Raw genomic sequence first — 19394 nt, forward strand, 5'->3', positions numbered from 1 at the left:
GCAGCTCTGCCTCGCCTCTGGGCCACCAGCCCTAAGAGCAGGTCCACAGCAGAGCCTCAGAAAAGCCAGAAATACTGGAAACTACAGGTTGCAGTCACACTGCCGTGGGAGGATCTTTAGGATAGGCAGAGGGGCTGGCAGAAAGCAGGGCTGGGTGGTGGGGACAGCAGTGTTGTCTGTTCAAAGAGTGGCTCTGGAAAAAGCAGGTGTAGGCTGAGTTGCAGTGTGGGACAATAACAGGGCACAGGCCTTTGGGAGAATGGTGTTTAGAAGTCCAAGCTCATGGGAGGGTGGAAGTTGCAGCATTTGCTCTGATTTGAGTGTTTTCAGTGAAGTTAATTCCTTTGGAATGTGGCTATGGAAAGGGGCAGTGTCACCTCACCACCACCTGCGGTCCAGACCAGCCTGCTGTGCTGGGGGAGACTCTAATAGCTGCCCCTGGGTACAACCTGCTTCTGGTTGCAGGGTAGGTAATTTCCATACACTGAGGGAATCTCCCTGCAGCTGAGAAGGATAAGCCACCACCATTTAAGCTGGTTTTTTTTCAGGTTTGAAAAAGATGAAGTGGGATTACCCACCCTTAGCTGGAAAAGGCAGAATGGCCCCAAGCCCTCCCACCAACATAGCAGAGAAGTTTTTGAGAACATGGCTGTTTGGAATTTTTTTAATAAAATGGATTTTTTTTCTTCAAATATTTGTAACTGAAAAAATAATTCAATTTAAAGATCCATTCTCTCCCCCATTAACTTGTCACTTTTATCCTTTTCCAGTTGAATACTCGCTCTGGATCTGATGCCCCAACACCATCCAGCTCTGATGGTGCTGACCAGCCCTCGCCATTGGCTGCATAGTGGAAGGGAGAGTGCGTGCTAGTCAAATACACATTACAAACAAGTAGTGGTTACAGCAGAAAGATTCAGGATTACATTCAAGGTAGAGGCAGAACATCAGACTTAGTTTTTTTTCCCAATGGGTGCAAAAATGTATGTCCAGGGGAATACCTCTTCCAACAAAGAACTATTGAACTATTATTCAAAGAAATAATAGTAAGAAAGCAGAGAACTGGGCAAGCCTGCTCTGAGCACTGCTTGGGGAAAAGACTTTTTAACATTTCTGGGGCTGAGGCACCACATTCCCCTTTGCCCACAGGCACAGGGTTATCACTCGCTCTCCTGGCAGAAGCTCCTTGTGCAGAGGGGCTCCCACAGGTCAGCCAGGCTCCTCAGGACATGAGGCTCGTGGTTCTGTTTCCTCTGGGCTCCTTGAAGCTCTTCAGCCAATGCAAGTATGTTAGGCCAAGTCAGGGGCACTGAATTCCTACAGTTTCACACCTGATGGTGGATGGGTGAAGGTGAAAGGGAGCAGCTGTGAGCTCAGCCTTTCACCAGCAACCTCGGGGAAGGGCTACACTGGTTATTAGGCATTGGCATCTCTCTACCAGTGACTGGAGTACCTGGCACAGGGATGTCAGGACTGTCGCTAGAGTGCTCCCACCTTCCTCTAGGAGCTCATTGCACTTTATTGATAATTTCCTTCTTTATTTAATGGCTGCAGATTGGTAATTACCTGTACCAAAGAACTCACACAGCTGGTTTTTGTGGGGGCTACTGCAACTATGGGCTGAAAGAACCTGATTTTGCTTGAGTCTGACAAACAGGCAGCCTCACATTTTCCCCTCAGCATTTGGGAGATCCTCCCAATCCCCCATACATTACTCCTGACAGCCTCCTTGCCTCATGCCCCCACAGCTGGGCAGCTGCCCTGGCAGAGCTGGTGAAAGCTCTGTAAGGTGATTGCTAGGTACTCCCTGCTCCCAGTGAGCACCTGGGCTGCACCAGGAGAGAATTCAGGGAGAGCTCAGGAAGATAAAGGGGTGTGCCACCAGTCTCTTTTATTCTGATTTTCAGGATGTGACATGAGGAATAGAAAGCCTGTGGGGAAGGGGGAGGCGGGTGGTGTCCTCCCCAACCCGGACACCGAGGGAGGGAATAAGAGGCTCCAACTTGCTTACAGTTCAGGGCCAGAGGAGAGAGGCGGGGACAGAAAGGAAGCTGCCAGCAGGCTCCTCCTGCAAATGATTAAGATAGTGGCTCCCCATGCAGTTAACAAGCAAAGGGCTCAGGACAGCAAGAGTATGTCCCAGCTGCAAACAATCATGACCCCACCCAGCTGCCAGCTCAGTGGCTGAGGGAAAGCACATTGTGCAGGGTTGGCCTGCCTGCCAACCTGCCTCACCACAGAGCAGAGGTACCAGCACCCCTGTGGCACAGCTTCCCCCGGGAAGAGGACCAGGCACCAAAGCTGCAGGGAAGCAGCACGTGGCTCACAGCTCTATCTCCCCAGCAGGAAGCTCTGCGGTCCAGCTTGGGGGAAAGTGGGGACAGCATCCTCAAGGAGATAATGAGAAGGATGGCACTTGATCCCTTCATTGCCTGAGCAGGTCAGTACCTCAGTCTGCATGACTACAGAAGCCAAACCTTCCCCCACCTCACTCATCATGAGCAGCCTGGACCCAGCTCAGACCCAAAGCAAGGACAGACTGTGGAAAGGTGGCCACATCCACGTAAGCCATGTCCCACCTGCTCAGTATGGCCATGAGTTACTACTGGCACAGGAATCCTAAAGTAACAGGAGTGCCAGCACAAGAGTGAGCCACAGGCCTGGTGTTCCACCACAGAGCCCTGCCCAAGGAATAGCATTGTCATAGCTCTGAGGTCCTGGGGGCTTGCCCACCCACTCTTCAGTCTGCAGTTTCCCCAAGGCACCAGCCTGAGGCCCTACAGGGACACAGGGTACCAGCCCAAAGCCATTCACTTTTGCCTTTTACCCTGTGGGACTGGAGGAAGAGCAGAGGTCAGATGCCCAATACTTGCTTTCAGGCTCCTCCCCAGAAAGCAGCCCTCACAGTCACCTGCACTGTGCCACACAACACCACTTTTGTAGTCCCACTTCCCCCTCCTCACCTACAGGGTCCAACAGCCATCCCCAGCTGCTGCTTTCCACCGGGGCACGTGCTACAGTGAGGCACCAACACAGCAAAGGCAGGAGGCAGATTGCACATGGCCCCCAGTGATATGTTACTGATTGCCAGCTGTGCCCCAGCCGCTCCCCAAGGACACGCAGGAGCTTTCGTGTCCCTGCCCAGGCTGACTGCCCTGCTCACCTGGGGATGTCACGAATGCCGTGGGAGCTGGGGGCAATGGGCTGTGCCTGACAGAAGTTTTAACATACAAGGACCTGATTTTAGCACCTTAAAAACTGCTCTGCAGCCCGAAGCGAGTGAAATGAGCAGGCAGGCCCGCGGGCCTCTGCCAAGCTCAGCAATATTTGGGAAACCAGCTTAGATCAGGTTACCAGGTTGGAGGGGAGCCCTGGTTCCCTTTGGCTACATTTAGAGAAGGTGCCTGTTCTGCCCAGCTCCTCCCAGCCTTGCGGCAGATCAGACCCTCCCCTGACAGACGGCAGGTGCTGCAGAGGGCAGCTGCTCTGGGCCCCAGGCAGCTCTCCTGCCTTTGTGTCCTGCTCCAGAGGTAGAATCCCCTTCCACAACCGTTAAGACCGACCGTGCTGGGGCAGCAGAACCCCCTTTATCCACCAATCCCAGGAAGGCGCAGAGCGCTGCTGCTGGAAACAGCTCAGGCCCAGTCATGCTCTGTCCCACGTGAGGGAACAATGTGCTGCTGGAACAAGGGCTGCTGGCTCTGCTCTCACGCTGGCAGGGCCAGGCTGTGTGGAGTGGGCAGGAGGCCGCCAGCCCCACAGCTCCTCCTGCCTCTTGTGCCCCCCCAGCAGCCGTTCTCCCTGCCCCGGCCCGGCCCAATGCCGGCTTCACGCAGGAAGGACGCCATTAGGGGAGGAGTACAACTACTAGGAGCTCTTTCTTTTTATCTTTTTTGGTTGACTGGCCTCTTCCCTCTGCATGCCTGTGCCCTCCCATTCCCTTCAGTCTCTGCTCACAGAATTACAAGCAAGAATCCCAGTGCAGCTGCAGATCATGTCCATCAAGAAAGTCTGTGGAAAAGAGGCTGGGAGCCGTGGTGCTCAGGGGAGCCAGGCTCATGACAGAACCCCCTGGCAGCTCCAGCCAGTCCATGCTGTCCAAGTTAGCCTCAGCCAGATCCAGGGCTATGCCCCCAGACGGCTCGTGAGCAAAGTGCAATTCCGAGGTGTCCATAGGTGAAGGCGGGTGGTCCAGGATGGCCGAGCTGCTCAGCATCTCACTGTGGAGGTCATCAATGAGGGACAGGGGCTCGGGCCCATCGTGGCCTGCCGTCAGCAGCGGGAGGCCGGTGCTGCTCTCCAGGAAGTCCTCCAGCCGGCCCACGAGCACCGGCTGCCCCAGGGACACCAGCACCGCCAGCTCGGAGGAGTGGTGGCTGCTGGGCGGTGGGGAACAGGCCGGGGCCGCAGGTGGCTCTTTCCCAGCTGGGGACGACTGATCCTTGAAGTCAGCAGAAATCTCTGTACAGGGAACAAACAGGCCAGGGTAAGGAAAAGTCTGGCTGAACACCAGAAGGATCCCTCCCACCCACCAGGGCCGCAGACACCTCCCAGACCACGCCATCACTGATCACCAGCTGGGATGAGGAAACAACCTGTGCCTGTGCTTGCCTGGCTATGGGAAGTTTTCAGCCCACCTCCATGAAATTCCATCTCTATCCAGTAACTCAGAAACAGTGTGCCCAAATTTGATGCAGCAGAGCCATCAAGAATCACAGAATCATATGAAGGCCTGACTGACATCTCCCTCAGTGCCTTAATGACTACTGCCAGTGCTGAAGGCATTGGAAGGGACACTGCAGAAAAAAGCAGATCCATGACAGACTTTCCTCTTGGTGCTCTACAATCCCCAGCCTCAGAATTGGGGACGACAGGAAATGCTGGCTTTGTCTCCTTACCTCCACTTTCAATGAGGATATCAAACAGGTCATCCATCTGCTGGCTGGAACAGCCATTCTCCTGGGAAGAGCAAGTGCAGGATTAGCTTCCCATTTACCAGGGGAACTTTCACCTCCAGCAACACCCTTGGCTGCTGGCCCTCCTCCCTTGCCCCAGGGATGGGGCTATTTTCTAGCAAGAATGAACACGCCATGACATGGCACCAGAGTCCTCTGTAACTCAGGCTTTTACTGGCTGGGAAAGTATGGTCAGCAACGGCAATGAATGGCTCAAAATTTTTTACCTGTGACTTAGGGTCTACCCCAAACCCTCCAGAGGAAGTTCAGTGAGGAAGGTGCAATTGTGTGGAAGGTGCATTCCCTATCACTAGCCCACATCAAGGCACTACTAAGTAGATTTACAATGGCAACTTTTTGTCTGCTCTGCAAGGAATCCAGGGAGAATAACTGCTCTCACCTGGGCCTTTGGTTGTTGCTTCATGGCCTCCTCATAGCCTGGTGGTGGCTCTTTTACTGGGACCGAGGGAACCGGAAGAGGAGGTGGAGGAGTTCCAAAAAGCGGCGTGTGCTGTTGCTGCTCCAGGTCCATCTGGGAGGGGGAAGGGGCAGCAGGAGAGCCAGGCTGCGATGAGGACTGTTTAGAATGAAGGCAGAAGAGGGAATGAATGCAACTCAGAGAAAAGTCTACATTGACTCCTGTCTCACAGCTGCTTTGAGATACCATCACCTCTCCCTGTGAGCACTGCACAGTGGTCTGCACTGCTCTGCCCACATCAGCCTCCTGCCTCCTTCCCTGGACTCTGTGCACTGTGCCCTGGCTGCAGAGGAAGACAAATTTCCCCTCCAACTCACAGCTGGAAATCTTTAGCTGATTTTTTTCAATGTTAAAGCAGCCACGCCACAAACCACCTCCTCACTTCTCCTGGATGGGGAGAGCCTTATCTGTCCAAGCAGGGGATTCCTGCAGCACTTTGGAGAGAGAGGGCACTTCCCTTGTGTGTTCAGCCTGCTCTGTGCAATATTTCCAGGGCCTGTCTTCTACCCGCCTCCGTGTGCAGTGCCTGCTTTGGGGTCACAAGCCAGTTTCACTTAGCAGCAAGTTTCACACCCTGACAGTAGGCAGAGAGTACCAGAGCACTCAGCAGCACCAGTACTCCAAAGGAAACCCCAGGTGTTGCAGGAAGTGGTGCTCATGACTCAGCTTTACCAGATGAATCAGCACATAAGTGCCCGTAAGAACCGCTGAAACGATCAGGCTCTTCTCTCTACAGCAGCTATCCATGACCAACATGGAAACCTGCTCCCCTGGGGCAGCAGCTGAATGCCACTTCCAGCACATGAAAGTATTGATGCCCTTGCCCATCCTGTTTTCCCTGGAAACTTGCTCATCTGTTCTGTAACCAACAGGCAGAGGAGCAACCAAAGACCAGTTCTGATGGGGTCCACTCTTCCTGAGAAGGGCTGGAAACCATGGCTGTGGCACAGGCCACTGGGATGTGCTGGGTGACACACTGGGTGGGCTGGTTTTGCCAAAAGCACCAATTTTCAGGGACTGGTTATGGAAACCCTTGGGGAAGAAAGGCTGCAGGTTTGGAGGTGCTGAGAAAGACAACATGGTGTATGGCCAACTGCCCTGTGACCATTTGCAGACCTGGCTTCTAACCACACAGGGAAGCAAAAGGATTGCAAGAGTCAGTACAGACACCTCTGCAGCACAAAGGCTAAGGAACTCCGAGGAAAAAGGTGCCTTCATTTACCTTCTGCACATTCTCCAAGGTCTCAAAGCAAACCAAGGCACTGATCCTTTGCAAAGTAGATACCTCACTCTAAATATGCTAGACATTACATCTGTCTTCCTATCCTTTCCAGGAACTGGCTCAGAAATGATCCTCCAAGCTCTAAAATCTCTTCAGAATTTTTCTGTATCTTATCTTAGTTAAAGGCTAGAGAGACAGGTAAGCAGGCAAGAAAGGGAGATGGACAGCAGAGCCTCTTTACAGCCAGCACCTGGAGAGGGTTAAAGGCAGAGGTGCCCTCTTTCCTGAAGCAGTGTAGCACTTCACAAAGTGGTGATTAACTGGCATGCTCATGGCAGAGAAATGGAAATGACAGCATGCTCAGCAGTACCAGAGACTAAAAGATCACAGCCCTTTTAACCCTCTGAGCTCACATGCCCCTTCAGCAGCATCCACACTGCTCACACCACCCTCTCTCCATGCAGCAGCCACCATTTCTGTTCAGCAGCACTCCTTTAAGAATCTGGTACACCTCTATGAATCAAGGCTGCCCACTCCAACCCCTCAGTTTTTTAATGCACAGACAACACCCCCTGATACGTGGTATGTTTGTAGCCACTGCCTGTGGCAACAAGCCCTGGCAGGAGGCAAACAAAACCAAGGCAGAAAAGTGAGCAGGCAAGTGAGCTACCTTAGATTGGTCTGGTCCTCTGGGCTGCTGCTGCTGTTGCTTCTGCGTGGGCTGCTGAGGGGTGTTTGCAGGTACCTGACATGGCAGTTGGCTGGAAGTTTTAGCATGTGATGATTGTACACTCTGGAAAGAAAAGGGTATCCATAACAGGTTATTCCCCAGACATGACATGAATACAGGGCTTAGGTTTCTTACAGGATTTATAAGTTTGTTTTTTCCCCCACTCTTTTATTTTTTATGAAATTCAATCCTTCTCTTTCCCTGAGCAGAAGAATCAGGTTGGATGCAATTAAGAGTCCTAAGAGAGGAGGCAGTACCAGCCTAAATCCCTGGGTTACCCATGACACGCCTGAAGGACTGCCAGACCTGACACAGGAGCTGTGCTCTTGTGGAGCAGCAGTGGAGTTCGGGTGAGATACTCTGGGGTTTCAAGGCTGACACTGGATGCTGATGTTTAGACAGCTGCCAACATCTCACCTGCTATGCAGTAAACGTAGCCTGCCCAGTGCCTGTCACTGATGGCAGACACTGCCACTCGCACTGCAGAGAATGAAAATTATCTTTGATGTCATGGAAGGTGCTGGGGTTTGACTTACGCCATCAAACCTGGGCATATTTATCCCTTCCTGGAAGGAACACTCGGAACACTTCTGTTAAGTGCTGAGCTCATGCCAGCAGGGGAATAGTAAATCATCTCTGATGAAAGACTCTGTTAACACTGAAATACTGACATGCATTAAAACAAAGAGCAGCCAAAAAGCAAACAGGCTGCTCCCAGGGTCTGATTTCAGCTCTTGGTAGATAAGATGACCCATCTATCACTCCAACTACGATGTCTACAGTTAAGGACAAGAGGTGAAATACACTCTGCCCATTTTACTACCATGGGCATAGTTGCTCTTTTAAAAACTAGTGGACTGTAGCAGTAAACCCTTGTCGTCCAAGCCCGAGGTCCTTCCTGACAAAAGGCAGAACCATGTGTTTGGAAGAATGCTGAACAGCCTGCGATGCACAGAGCCAATCGTGCATTGCTGTACACAGCTCATCATTGTCAGATTCCAGTCTTTTTGCCAAAGATCTGCTTACACTGCTCCATTTTACAAAGCCGTGGCCTACCGACCAACTCAAAGAGCAACTCAGCCCTTTCAGTATTTACCACACTGAACTTCCACCCCGTTAAGTCACCCTATGGTAACCAGAGTGGGATGAGGAAAGGGGAACCCAACTGCCCGCAGCAGTGATGGGATCTGACCCTTGCCTACCTGCAGGGGTGGGCAGCTGCTCCCTGCCATCCAAGGGTGGGGAGAGAGGCCCTGCCTCTCGGTGCTCTGCTTGGTCACGGTGAGGACGACGTGGGTCCCTGTGGAGTCAGCGATGGGGGGGGAGGGAGGGGTGCCCTTCAGGTCGCTCAGGGCGCTCCCTTGCTCGCCAAGGAAAAGCCGAGGGCTGTGGGACTGGCACGGCGGCTCTGCTTCCGTGGCTGGCACCTCCTGCTTCACCATCACGGCTTTCTTTGGCACTGGGCTTGGATTCGAAGTGTCCATTTGGCTAGCGGTTGGTGCAGAGTTGAATTGGTCTGTTTGGCCACTGGATTGCTTCGCAGACTGGCAACTCAGGAAATCATTTTCAGTCTTGACCTGGGTGCCAAACGCTCCTGGTTGGGAGGCGAGGGCTGTTCCTTCTTCTGCAGCTGTTGGAGCTGGCTGTGACTGCTGAGAGCGCTTCTCCTGCTCCAGCTGTAGCCTAAGCATCTCCACCAGCTGCTGCTTCTGTTTCAGCATGCGCGTGAGTTCCTCGATCTGCTTGTCTTTCTCCTGCAGCATCTGGTCTTTGTCCCTAACTTCTGCATCTCTGCTATTACCAGCACTACACCGCTCTGACCTGGGTGCCGCATTTATGCTGCAGGAGGTGGACTTGGAGCTTTCTTCCTTCACCAGGAACTGCACTGGAGATGTCTGCAAGGTGAGCTGGGTCAGGGGTGAAGTCACCATCTCTCCAAAGGTATCTCCAGTGCCCGAGTTTTCATCCCCTGTACTCATTTGTGAGCGCTCAGAAGGAGTTGGAGAAACAGGAGGAGTTGAGCCTGTGCTCCCAAACTTCATCACGCCGCCACCAGTAACTGTGGCCACAACTACTTCTGCTGGTGCAATGCCAGTGGTGACCAGGGCCGGCCCTGTGCTCAGCCTGGCAGTTGGGAAGGCCACCACCACTTTGGCAGCTTTAGGGAGGACGGCTGCTGTGCTGGGTTTGGGAGTGGGGGTTGTTTGGCCAGCTGCACCGTTCTGCTCTTGGTAAGCTCGGAGACGCTCAATCAGGTCCGTCTTTGTGCCTGAGACAGGCAAGGCCCTCAACTTCAGCTCTTGCTTCAGCTCTGCTACCTGATATGGGGCAAAAAAAGAGGGCAACATTAAGAGAACTTCTAACTGAACAACTGTCAACAGAGTTCTGAGACAAAGGACTAAACCGATCTTCCTGCAGGCCAACAAACCTGCACCTCAGGTAAGACTGCAGGGTAGCAATCCCAGTTGCTATCACTAACTCCTGTCAGTCCACCTCAGCCCTGCTCTGGGGCAGCAACATCATTCAGTACAGCCTGCTGACAATGGCAGAAAGGGTCTATGCAGCTTCACAGGACATTTACCTTCATCTCATCCAGGTTGGCTGGGAGAGGGCCAGGCTTGCCCACCGCAGCGTTACTGTTTTGTCTCATCAGCCCACTGGAACCAGAAGGTACTGAAGACGTGCTGCTGACTGTGGCAGAGAGATTGCGTACAGCAGGGGCACTGGCACCACTCTGCTGCTCTCCTGGAGGCCTGCAGGAAAAGAAAAAACACAGACATCAAAACCACAGTGGAAAGACACCAGAGAACCTCAGTGTCCACAAACATACACGTTTAGAAACATCTGGGTCTGAAGTGCACCTACACTCTCAACTATACCCATGCCCCTTGCTGTGCCAACCAAATGACTTCAGCTGCTTTTGTCTGATTCATCTTGCACACACTCTTTTTGAGGCCCTCTGGAACCTACAGGACTGAGTGTGTCACACCCAGGGGCCACCCCTGACACCCAGAACACCACATGTCTGGTAAGAGTGCTGGTAAGTGCCTGCCACTGCGGACCCGTACTTAGGCGGGGCTGGCAGGATGGTCTGATAGTTGTAGTGCTGCTGCTGCTGGTTGAGGATCTGAAGCTGGAGAAAGAGCTGCTGTTGCTGCAGTATTTTGGCATAGGATGAATCCATGGGAGGAGCTCCCTTGTCCTGCTTTTGGTCCGGGGGAATATACTGATGATATTTAAGCTTCTTGACTTTTGGCTTCAACTCCTTGGCTTTTTTACTGCGCTGAGACTTCTCACTAGCAGACTTGGGCTGGCTTTGCTGTTTAGAAGAAAAGGAGGAAGCAAATAAGAATGGAAACACTGATAAAATTAACACCCTATGTAAACCAGAACACACACTGGGATTTTAATTTCTAAATTCTCTCCTTTGATCACCTCAGGGTCTTTCCATGCTTCTCAAACTGAGACATTACAGACACTGCACTGGCAGCAGCTTATGCTGCACCATAATGCAGGTCACCTTTCCCAGCACACCAGACCATTTGCTCATCCAGTGCAGACTCATTGACTCTGATTACAGATAACACTGATTGTTTCAAAACATTTTGCATTCAGCATCTGTTATACAGAAGGTGAATACACCATGGAACAGAAAACCCCACTAAATATGTTAACAGTTAGCGTCAGGAAGACGCTAGTGAGAAATGTTTCCCTCCTCGGCATCTCTTAATCCAATACTTCCAAGTCCAAACCTGTTTAAAAGTAACCCTCTTATCTTCCTTCAGACTACAGCAATGAAGACATCAGCCAAAATAGTACCTTAATCAGTGTTGGTGGGGGCTTGGCAGCAGTAAGAGCCACTCCATTGGTAAGACTAGGGGGCAGAAGAGGTGGAGGTGGCAGTGGCGGAGGTGGCTGCTCAGGGAGGAAAAGAGTTTCACTGGAGTCTGTGCTAATCTGCAACTGGGATGAACCCTGAAAGGACAGAAAAAGGCATAATGAATACACACAAGAGGAGGGAAATAGTTTAACAGAGGGCAGGAAGGGTCCACTTAGAAGGAAGGAGCACAGGCTTCAAACCTTTAACCGGACTCCTTTAACCCACTGCTTCAGTTGTCCCTGAGAAGCAGCACAACTTCTTAGGGCAGAAAAGGAATCAAAACCCAACACCTGTATCTCTCAGCATTTCCTGCTGGGATCAGTTGCACACAGGCTGTATCACCAAGCAATGGCTGCCCATTTCCCCACAAGGCACCACCATGAGGGCTTGTGAACAACCAGAGGAGGATGTCACCGACACCACACGGAGCTAAGACCCCTTGCGAAATCTCACAGACTGTACCTCTTAGGGAAGCCTTAGTCTCACTTTTTAGGTTCCTCTGCCACAAATCAGCATGAAGCTCCAGGACACTGCAGGAGGCCTCCACATTCTCACCTGAGCTAGTGATGTACCAGTGGTGCTAGGGAGAGGCTCACAAATCCGGGAGTCCATCGGCGATGGGACAGACCCTTGGGACTCATGGCTGGCTGGCTGTTCTGGGGAGAGGGCATCACTGCTGTCCTCATCAAAGGAGGAATTGTCTGCAACTTTTGGGTAGTTCACCTGTCCAACTAAAAACACAAACATCAACCGTGGTCTGAAAAGTGGAATAAGAAATGACTTCACCTGACACTAGATGTTTCACAAAGACAATGATGGCATGGAAAGAGTTGTGCTTAAAGCACCAGCTAAAAATGAGAGAACAAGAGTTCCAACTGGATCAGGTTTAAGTGTTTACATTCACTAACTATCAGTACAATAAATAATGTGAACTGGGGTGAACCATTTCCCTTGCTTCCTAGACTGGAAAGATCAGCGAGTGTAAGAGATACTCAGGTCTGTCCAAACCCAGCTCTGTGGCATGGCATATTTCATTATCATCTGGCACCAAAGAAGAAGACTGGACAGTGTAAGGTTGAGTCATGGCTTCTTTCGTGCTCATCCTGTATGGTGGAAGGTAGAATCTCTCTTGGATTCTTCTGCCTTGGAAGACAGAATCCCAAATTGTCCTCTAGTCTTACAAGCAACAAGGGCTATGGATTAAGTGGTGGCCCTGGCTGCTATTAGCATTTCTGTCCATCTACATGCGCAGTAGATAAATTCACATGAGTGTACACTTGTAATGTACCAAAGTTTTTTAGACTACATTTTCTCAAATTAATCCTGCTAAGCAGGGAATATTGTCCTTTGCACCTTGCCTAAAATCAAGAGGAATCCAGAGAAGTAGTTTGCTCAGTCAGAAGGAAGCCACATCCTCTTATGCTTCAGCTCACAAGTTCACTCTTCCTCAACTACTTTTTGTTCAATAGTGAAGCCAGGCTCTCTCACAACACTGTCCTTTTCCTTTTTTATGGAAAGTATTCTGTCTCACTCACAGTTGTGTCCCATTTGTCTTTACAGTAGCTGTGCATGTTTGAGGGGATGAATAACCACAAACACACAGACTGCTCAGTCTGGGGAGACAGGAAAGAGCACTGCTGAGGCAGTGGGAAGGCCATTCCTCAGCATTCCTTTCAGCCCTTGGAATGGCACTGGCATGATTTACATCTGTTCTGGTTTATTTTTAAAGGGGTTGAATCTTCTGAAGTTTTTGAGTTCACAGACATCTTTTGTTTCATCACACCTGTTCATATTCTGTCTCTCCTCCTGATCTAAGTCGGTGGGTTCCCCCTGACCAACGTTGTTGACATGTTATACTGAGAGAGAGATTTTAAGGAGACAATCTAGGGAATACAATCTTCAACAGTCTTTCAAGTCTTTAGGGCATAGAACTACTTCCATATTATTCTGGAATGTCCATATTCTCTATAATTTAATGTCTCCATAGCATTATCTGGGCCAGAGGGAGATCTGCTTTTCTGAATCCTTGGGCCCTGTGATTCTGGGCCAGGAAAATGAGACCAGCCATGAGACTGCACTGTCTTAGACATGCAGGTGAACTGATAGGTAATCACAGCCACATATGGGAAATGCCCTCCACAAAGACCCTCCTCTGACCTTACCAATAATAGCTTCCTTTAGGCTCGATTCCACAGGCAAGATGTTCTTCTCCACCAGCTCCATGGGCCCTGGCCGCTGCGCTATCTTCTCATTGAGGTCATCTGCCAGTCTGGCTCTCTTCAGCTTCAGCTGCTTAGCCTGCAAGGAGGGTTCAGCTGAGGTCTCTGGGGGAAAGTAAATAAAATGGCATCAATCCAACAATTGTCAACCCGTGCCCTTCAACAGTATTTGAATTCTATTCAGAAAGGTAACTGTAGATACCAGTAGGTAACTGTACAGAAAAATAGTTGATAGCTAACAGTAGGTAACTATGCACTACAAAAATATGACAGATGTTACGTATATTCAGGTTATAAAGATAACTACAGTAGCCCCTGTGACAAATTCACTGTTCTCAAACTGATGTCACCCAATTCTCATTCATCTTTTCCCCCTGGCTGTGCCTCAAGCTTGGTGCTCAGCAGCAGCATAGCACTCCCTCTCTGAAGCTGAGGTTCATTACTAATCAGATCAAATCTGCCTCCCTCCCCCTTGGATATGTATTTTACAGTGTCTTCCCTTAGTAAAAGAGTAATCCATGTCATTCTATTTCATTGTTGCTCAGCTACACAAAACTGCACAATCTGAATTCACACAACAGATTTTTCTGAGAATAATCTCCAAGCAAGCAGAGTTGAATCCCTCCCAAGGAATCATGCAATGGGCATGATCTTCTGCCTGCTCCCAAATAGAAGGAAGCTTTGGAGGTCAGAGGCAAAACAGAAAGCTGTTAAAAAGGTAGTTATGATAAAGTTTATTGTTGATGTTTGCATGTTCAGCACTTGCCATACCTTCCAGAATGTGCATCCTAACCAGCTCTGATCTCTCTGGCCGGGACCGGATTTTGCGTTTCAGATAGTCCTCTGTCTGTAGCAAAAACAGACAAGCAAGAACCACTTTCAGCTGATCAGACACAGGAGTGAGGTAATCTTGAACAGCACAATGAAAAGAAACAACCATCTTTAGCTGTTACTGAGATCTAAGTAAGCACAAAATGGAGAAGGGACCTATCTCCTGTCCTAGAGCACCCAGAGAATGAGCTTACTCTAAAGATTGCCTTCTACAGTCATTACCTCAGTCAATTGTGCGATGCTGCCCCATTTCCCCAGAATGGAAATTGATAAGGACTTCCTCAGGAGCTGAAATCCTCTTTTCCCATTGTATGTACCACCACTAACTTGTGTCAGGGTAACATCCATGAGATTTCTTTTTACATTAAAGACATATGCACTGGTTCCATTGTTCACATAAAATACTTTCATGTGCCGCTGGCATTCAGGGCTGACTTGTGGTTTGGGCATGCTCTTTGATTTGATTAAAGATATGTTATTTGTTAAGCTAAAGACCCCATGCAGTCCCTTGAGGGACAGAATCTAAATGCTGTGACAAGGCTTATTTCACTTTCAGAGCTGCTTTTAGTCCTGTCTTTGGAGAAAGTGCTATGGAGCAATGTAGAGAGATGACTCTGACAGGCTGAACATGTTACTCTTCTACTGGACATCAGGATGGGCCTTTGGAGAAAGTAAGTATTAAAGTCAGTCAGAAAACTGTGCCATAGTTGCTCAACTGCCCACATAAAAATATTAACTTAAAAAGGTTTCAGGGAAAAAAGAGAAACAATCAAAAGCCCTTTGGACACTGATCTTAATGCAAAGCCCCCCGTTGCAATCCTTCCATAGTTTAAAGGTCCTCAGCTGTTATTTTTTTACTTACGTTACTTTCACTTTTAAAACAAAACTTAGTCATAACAAGTTTCATTCCACTGTAGGCTAATCAGAAAAAAATATCCCCTAGAGGCCTTCTGAGGAACAGAAATTATCAAGAAACTCCCCAGTTAGAAATACTTCATACACATGAAGTATGATGCCTGTCTTCCTCTTTCTGTAGAGCCAGAAGTCTATGATTTCAGTGTCACAAGATTTTGGGCGGATCCTCTCTATTCAATTTTCAATTTTTCTAGCCTCCTAGGTAAAAACTGCATGTGCAGGTAACAGAGAAACTTTCCTCAAAGATGGAACTAAGCACTACATGATAAGAGCATCTAATAGCATTTAAGGGCAAAACAAACACCATAAAAATAAAAATGTCAAGTGCGTGGACAGAGGGGAAGAAGAGTATCCGTCACCTCCAGAAAGATTACTTTAGGGAAAATCCAGGCACCATATTCAGTGGGCTTTAGTTCACTGAGGGTTAACCAGCACCACATGCACGTTGCAGAACATCCCATCCAATACACCTCTGACTACAGAAAGCTGGATTACATCCAGAATATGAACAATTCCCTTCTGCATCTCATTAACAGCTACAGGATGCCCCAAACACAAGACATACTATTCCTGACTTTCCCAAAACACTGAAGATTATATTGCATCTTACCCTGGCCCGCTCCAAACTCTTTCTTTGTTCATGAAATGCAGCTGGACTTTTCAGAGCTGTGGAGAGGAAAAGCATTTAGAGAATGAATTAGAATGATGGAAGTTCTCTCACTTCACAACCCTTCAGGCCAATTGCGTTAACAAACACACGGAAGCAACAGCCTCCTGCATCTTCCAGCACTCTGAAGCAGATCTCCAGCTGGTACAAAGCAATGGGAATTGCCATACTCCATCTGACAGCACAGGGACACGGGAACTGATCCAGAATTTTTGTGGGCCACTGGAGAGTCTAACACAGGTACACTTGTCGTCAAACTGATCACTGTTCCCAAAGTTGGGTCCAAGAACATGATTTGAAAACACCCCCCCAGAAAAGCCTTTTACAAGCTTCAGCAGACAGTATGATATCCAGGACCCTTATGGGAATGGCTCTGAACCATTGAGGAGGTCAAACGGTTGGAAGGATGGGAGACAATGCTAATGAACTGTAAATCCCCTTTATTATCTTTTAATGTGAAAGGAAGCTGCAAGTCTTTCCTGCATCTGCACTTGTGTTTTGTACACATGCAAGGACTGGCTGCAAATCCTGCAGGTCCACAGGACACATATACTGCTCCCTGGAAGAGAAATTACCGTGAGAACAGGGACACTCAGAGAGAAAAGTACTTCTGTCAATTGACAGAAAGCCACAGCTTGAGGAATTAACTTCAGCTCTCCACAGAACAGACCTTCTCGCCCCCTCAGGCCCTGTTTAAAACCAGAGCCAAAATGGATCAGGTTTTAAGAAACTGATCCTCTGCTGTCCAGGACCACACTAACCCTGGAGGAATCTCTCACTCTGCCTGGCTCCTCTGGAGCACACAAAGCTCACGTCCCACAGTAAAACCAGAGGGGGGAGGTGATGGTGGTGTCAGTAGCTCCTCACAGTTTCCCTGAAGCTGCAAGTAGCTTGTTTTTTAAAAAAAAAAAAAACGACCACACTGTGGTTTGTATTAAGAAGTAGCTGAAGGGAGCATAATTTCTTTTTTCAAGCTGTCTGAATTATCATCCAGCCGAACAGAAAAGTTAAAGAACTTCGGCTTTAAAGATAAGTTGCAAGTCTTCTGAAGACAGAAAACTAAGCTCATAGAGTCAGTAACGCCGAAGTGATGCATCTAGGTCCTGTGAAAAATAGTCTGCTCATATTATTTTTCACTTAAGACCAGTTGTTAGGTATTTCTCAAATATAAGTTCATAATGAAGTCTCAAAATACTTAAAAAATAAAAGCCCCTGCATCAATACAATGTAAGAAACTACTTCTAAAGCATGTGGAGCCTTCCACACAGTTTCCTACAGAACAAAATCAAGTAGCCACAGAAAGTGTTGACACATTCTGTGAAAAAGAGTTCCTCTGATGCCAAGATGAATTTTTTGCCTTTTCTTTTATATAACTTTTATATAACTTTTAAGTATCCTCAGTATTCCTAGCATGCATACTTGTAATTCTTTAAGTCTGATAACTTAGCATAGTCCTAGTATTTTGTTAGGCCAGGAGACAAAACATCCTAAAGGCCTCGTAGTAGGAGACCAGAAAGCCCAACGCTACCTTGGGAAACCAAGACCCTCTCCAGAACATATCCTGTAAATCAGAGATTTGGCCCATCCAAGGGGGAGCTCCTCAGATGGGGGAATACCACACCATTCATGCAGGCCTCCCACTAGGGCATCCTTGTTAGATATGCTCATTTGTGAGGTCTATAAATTGTATACATGATCTATCATGTAAGTGCACTGCGGCACATCCCACCTTGGCAAAGTGGTGCACTGTGAGCATCCTTATTAAAATATGAGGTAAAAACCCCTTATCCCTTAAGTGTCTGGCTCTCAGTTTTTTAAGACCAGGGAAAGGCATCACCTCCAGTTTTGCAACAATGGGGTGAGAAGTAGAATTCAGTCCACGTGGCAGGAATTCCAAACGTGCCAGCCATCACAGATGGGATTTGGACTACACAAGTGAATGAAGAATAATTTGTAGAGTAAATTAACAATAACTGAAAACTACAGTGAGTGAGTATATAGACCCCTACAACAATGGGCCAAATAGTTCCTGCTCAGATTAGCTGCATAAATCTGGTTACAGGGGGAAATCACCAGAGAAAGTTACACAAGCTGTGAAATGCACTTTGAGAAAAACCAAAGAGATATGGTAGGGATACTGTTTTGTAATAACTACAAAAATAATGCAAAAAACTTCCCCATCTAGCTGAGGCACCAACAAGGCCTCAGCTGATGCCTGCAATGAGATCTCCTGAGCAGTCTGACCATGGCACTTCAATGAAGAGCAAGGAACAAATAATACTCTTTTTTATTCTTGTGAATATGCACATGCTTGAACCGGAACGTGCTTTCCTTTCATTGTGTGCATCTCACAGAAAATAGAAATAAAACCTCAGGTCCACTTGGGCAAAGATAGCAAGCAACATTTCAATTTACATAAACATCCACCCTGGAGATAAGTGAAGCAGGATTCATCTTGAGTCTTCAAAAGCTCTCCACCAGAATGTGCAGACACAGCAGTAATTCTTTACTCTCCCCTTCCTGCCTACCTCTGCTGCCAGTATGAGGCAGCAGATGAACTTTAAGTGACATTTCCCTGACCACAGCTAATGATCAGAAAAGTCAACTGCAGGAGTTCAGCTGGTGCCACAGGTAGTCCAGGAAAACTCTTGCATGCAGAAGAACAAAGCAAGAAAATAATCCCTGAGTAGGAAAAAAGAAAAACACATATGCATTTAATAGTAAGTAAAGCAGAGCTGCTACATGAATAATCTTGTAAAGAACACTTTCTTTCAGTCTCTCATAACCAGTCCTCTGGAAACGTGCACTGGGATGCAGCTCTCTGGGCTGGCAACATGACAGAGTACTTCATATTTGACCTCTGAAAATGTCAAGAGGGCACAAATCTTTCACTGCTTCCATCAGCAATCTAGGATGAGGTTGATATGTCAGAATAGAGTGTCTATTGTAAAATCATACTCCATTTGAAGTTAACTAATCTTTGCACATTTTTTGGCTTTGAAATGAGTACTTAGCCCAGAGCTGTGGAGTGACTCTGTTAACTTCACTACAGCAAATTTAAAAAAAAAGGAAAAATATAATCCTATAAAGAGCTCTGAAGCAATAAGGCTCTGGGTGAGCACTCAAGGAGACCTGCCATGCAGATATGCCCCTTTTCCAGCTCCCACCACTGGCCTTCCCAGCCACTTAGCCCTAACCCTGCAAAACTGTTCCTGTGCCTCATAACCTATCTGGCTCACTCAGCAGAGTGTTGCTTTATTAATCAACTCCTCAAAAATACCCACATTGATAAAGCTCTACCATTCTCAGCCATATCAGCTGTGGTGGCTCCTTCTGGCAGTGCACGTGAATGAGTGGCTGAGCTGGTGGAACAGAACCTGTGTGAACCAGGTGGGTGTGGGACAGCACTCCCACTCTGTCCACAGCCCTTAGGACCTGAAGCTTCAGATAGAACCACAGAGGGTTAGGGATGAGGAAACTCCAATCACCTGATGCTT

The 19394-nt window shown here is 48.5% G+C and overlaps 1 protein-coding gene across 3 annotated transcripts; it reads right to left on the bottom strand.

Annotated features, from left to right (window-relative positions):
* Window positions 1-6: 6 nt before the first annotated feature.
* On the bottom strand, window positions 7-16724 carry MRTFA (myocardin related transcription factor A). Of its 3 annotated transcripts, XM_062492200.1 has the most exons (12): window positions 15841-16724; window positions 14256-14331; window positions 13428-13589; window positions 11821-11996; window positions 11205-11360; window positions 10454-10704; window positions 9967-10138; window positions 8588-9703; window positions 7326-7448; window positions 5356-5532; window positions 4899-4959; window positions 7-4461 (listed from the first exon to the last, which is right to left on the bottom strand). In XM_062492200.1, the coding sequence occupies exons 1-12, from the start codon at window positions 15913-15915 to the stop codon at window positions 3962-3964; spliced, it is 3045 nt and encodes a 1014-aa protein (XP_062348184.1). In that variant the 5' UTR covers window positions 15916-16724; the 3' UTR covers window positions 7-3961. The 3 variants fall into 3 exon arrangements, with proteins under 3 accessions (XP_062348184.1, XP_062348185.1, XP_062348183.1); XM_062492201.1 differs by lacking the exon at window positions 7326-7448; XM_062492199.1 differs by lacking the exon at window positions 15841-16724 and having other exon boundaries at window positions 14256-14569.
* Between the last annotated feature and the right edge of the window lie 2670 nt (window positions 16725-19394).

This window comes from Cinclus cinclus, chromosome 4 (genome assembly GCF_963662255.1).
Source record: "Cinclus cinclus chromosome 4, bCinCin1.1, whole genome shotgun sequence".
NCBI classification, from domain to species: domain Eukaryota; kingdom Metazoa; phylum Chordata; class Aves; order Passeriformes; family Cinclidae; genus Cinclus; species Cinclus cinclus.

Coding starts and splice junctions, on each gene's coding strand:
- MRTFA (XM_062492199.1), bottom strand. CDS start 14,424: ATGGTTGTTTCTTTTCATTGTGCTGTTCAAGATTACCTCACTCCTGTG. Junction 11,361..11,820: donor CTGGTACATCACTAGCTCAG/GTGAGAATGTGG, acceptor CTGTCCTTTCAG/GGTTCATCCCAGTTGCAGAT. Junction 5,533..7,325: donor GAGGACCAGACCAATCTAAG/GTAGCTCACTTG, acceptor CATTCTAAACAG/TCCTCATCGCAGCCTGGCTC.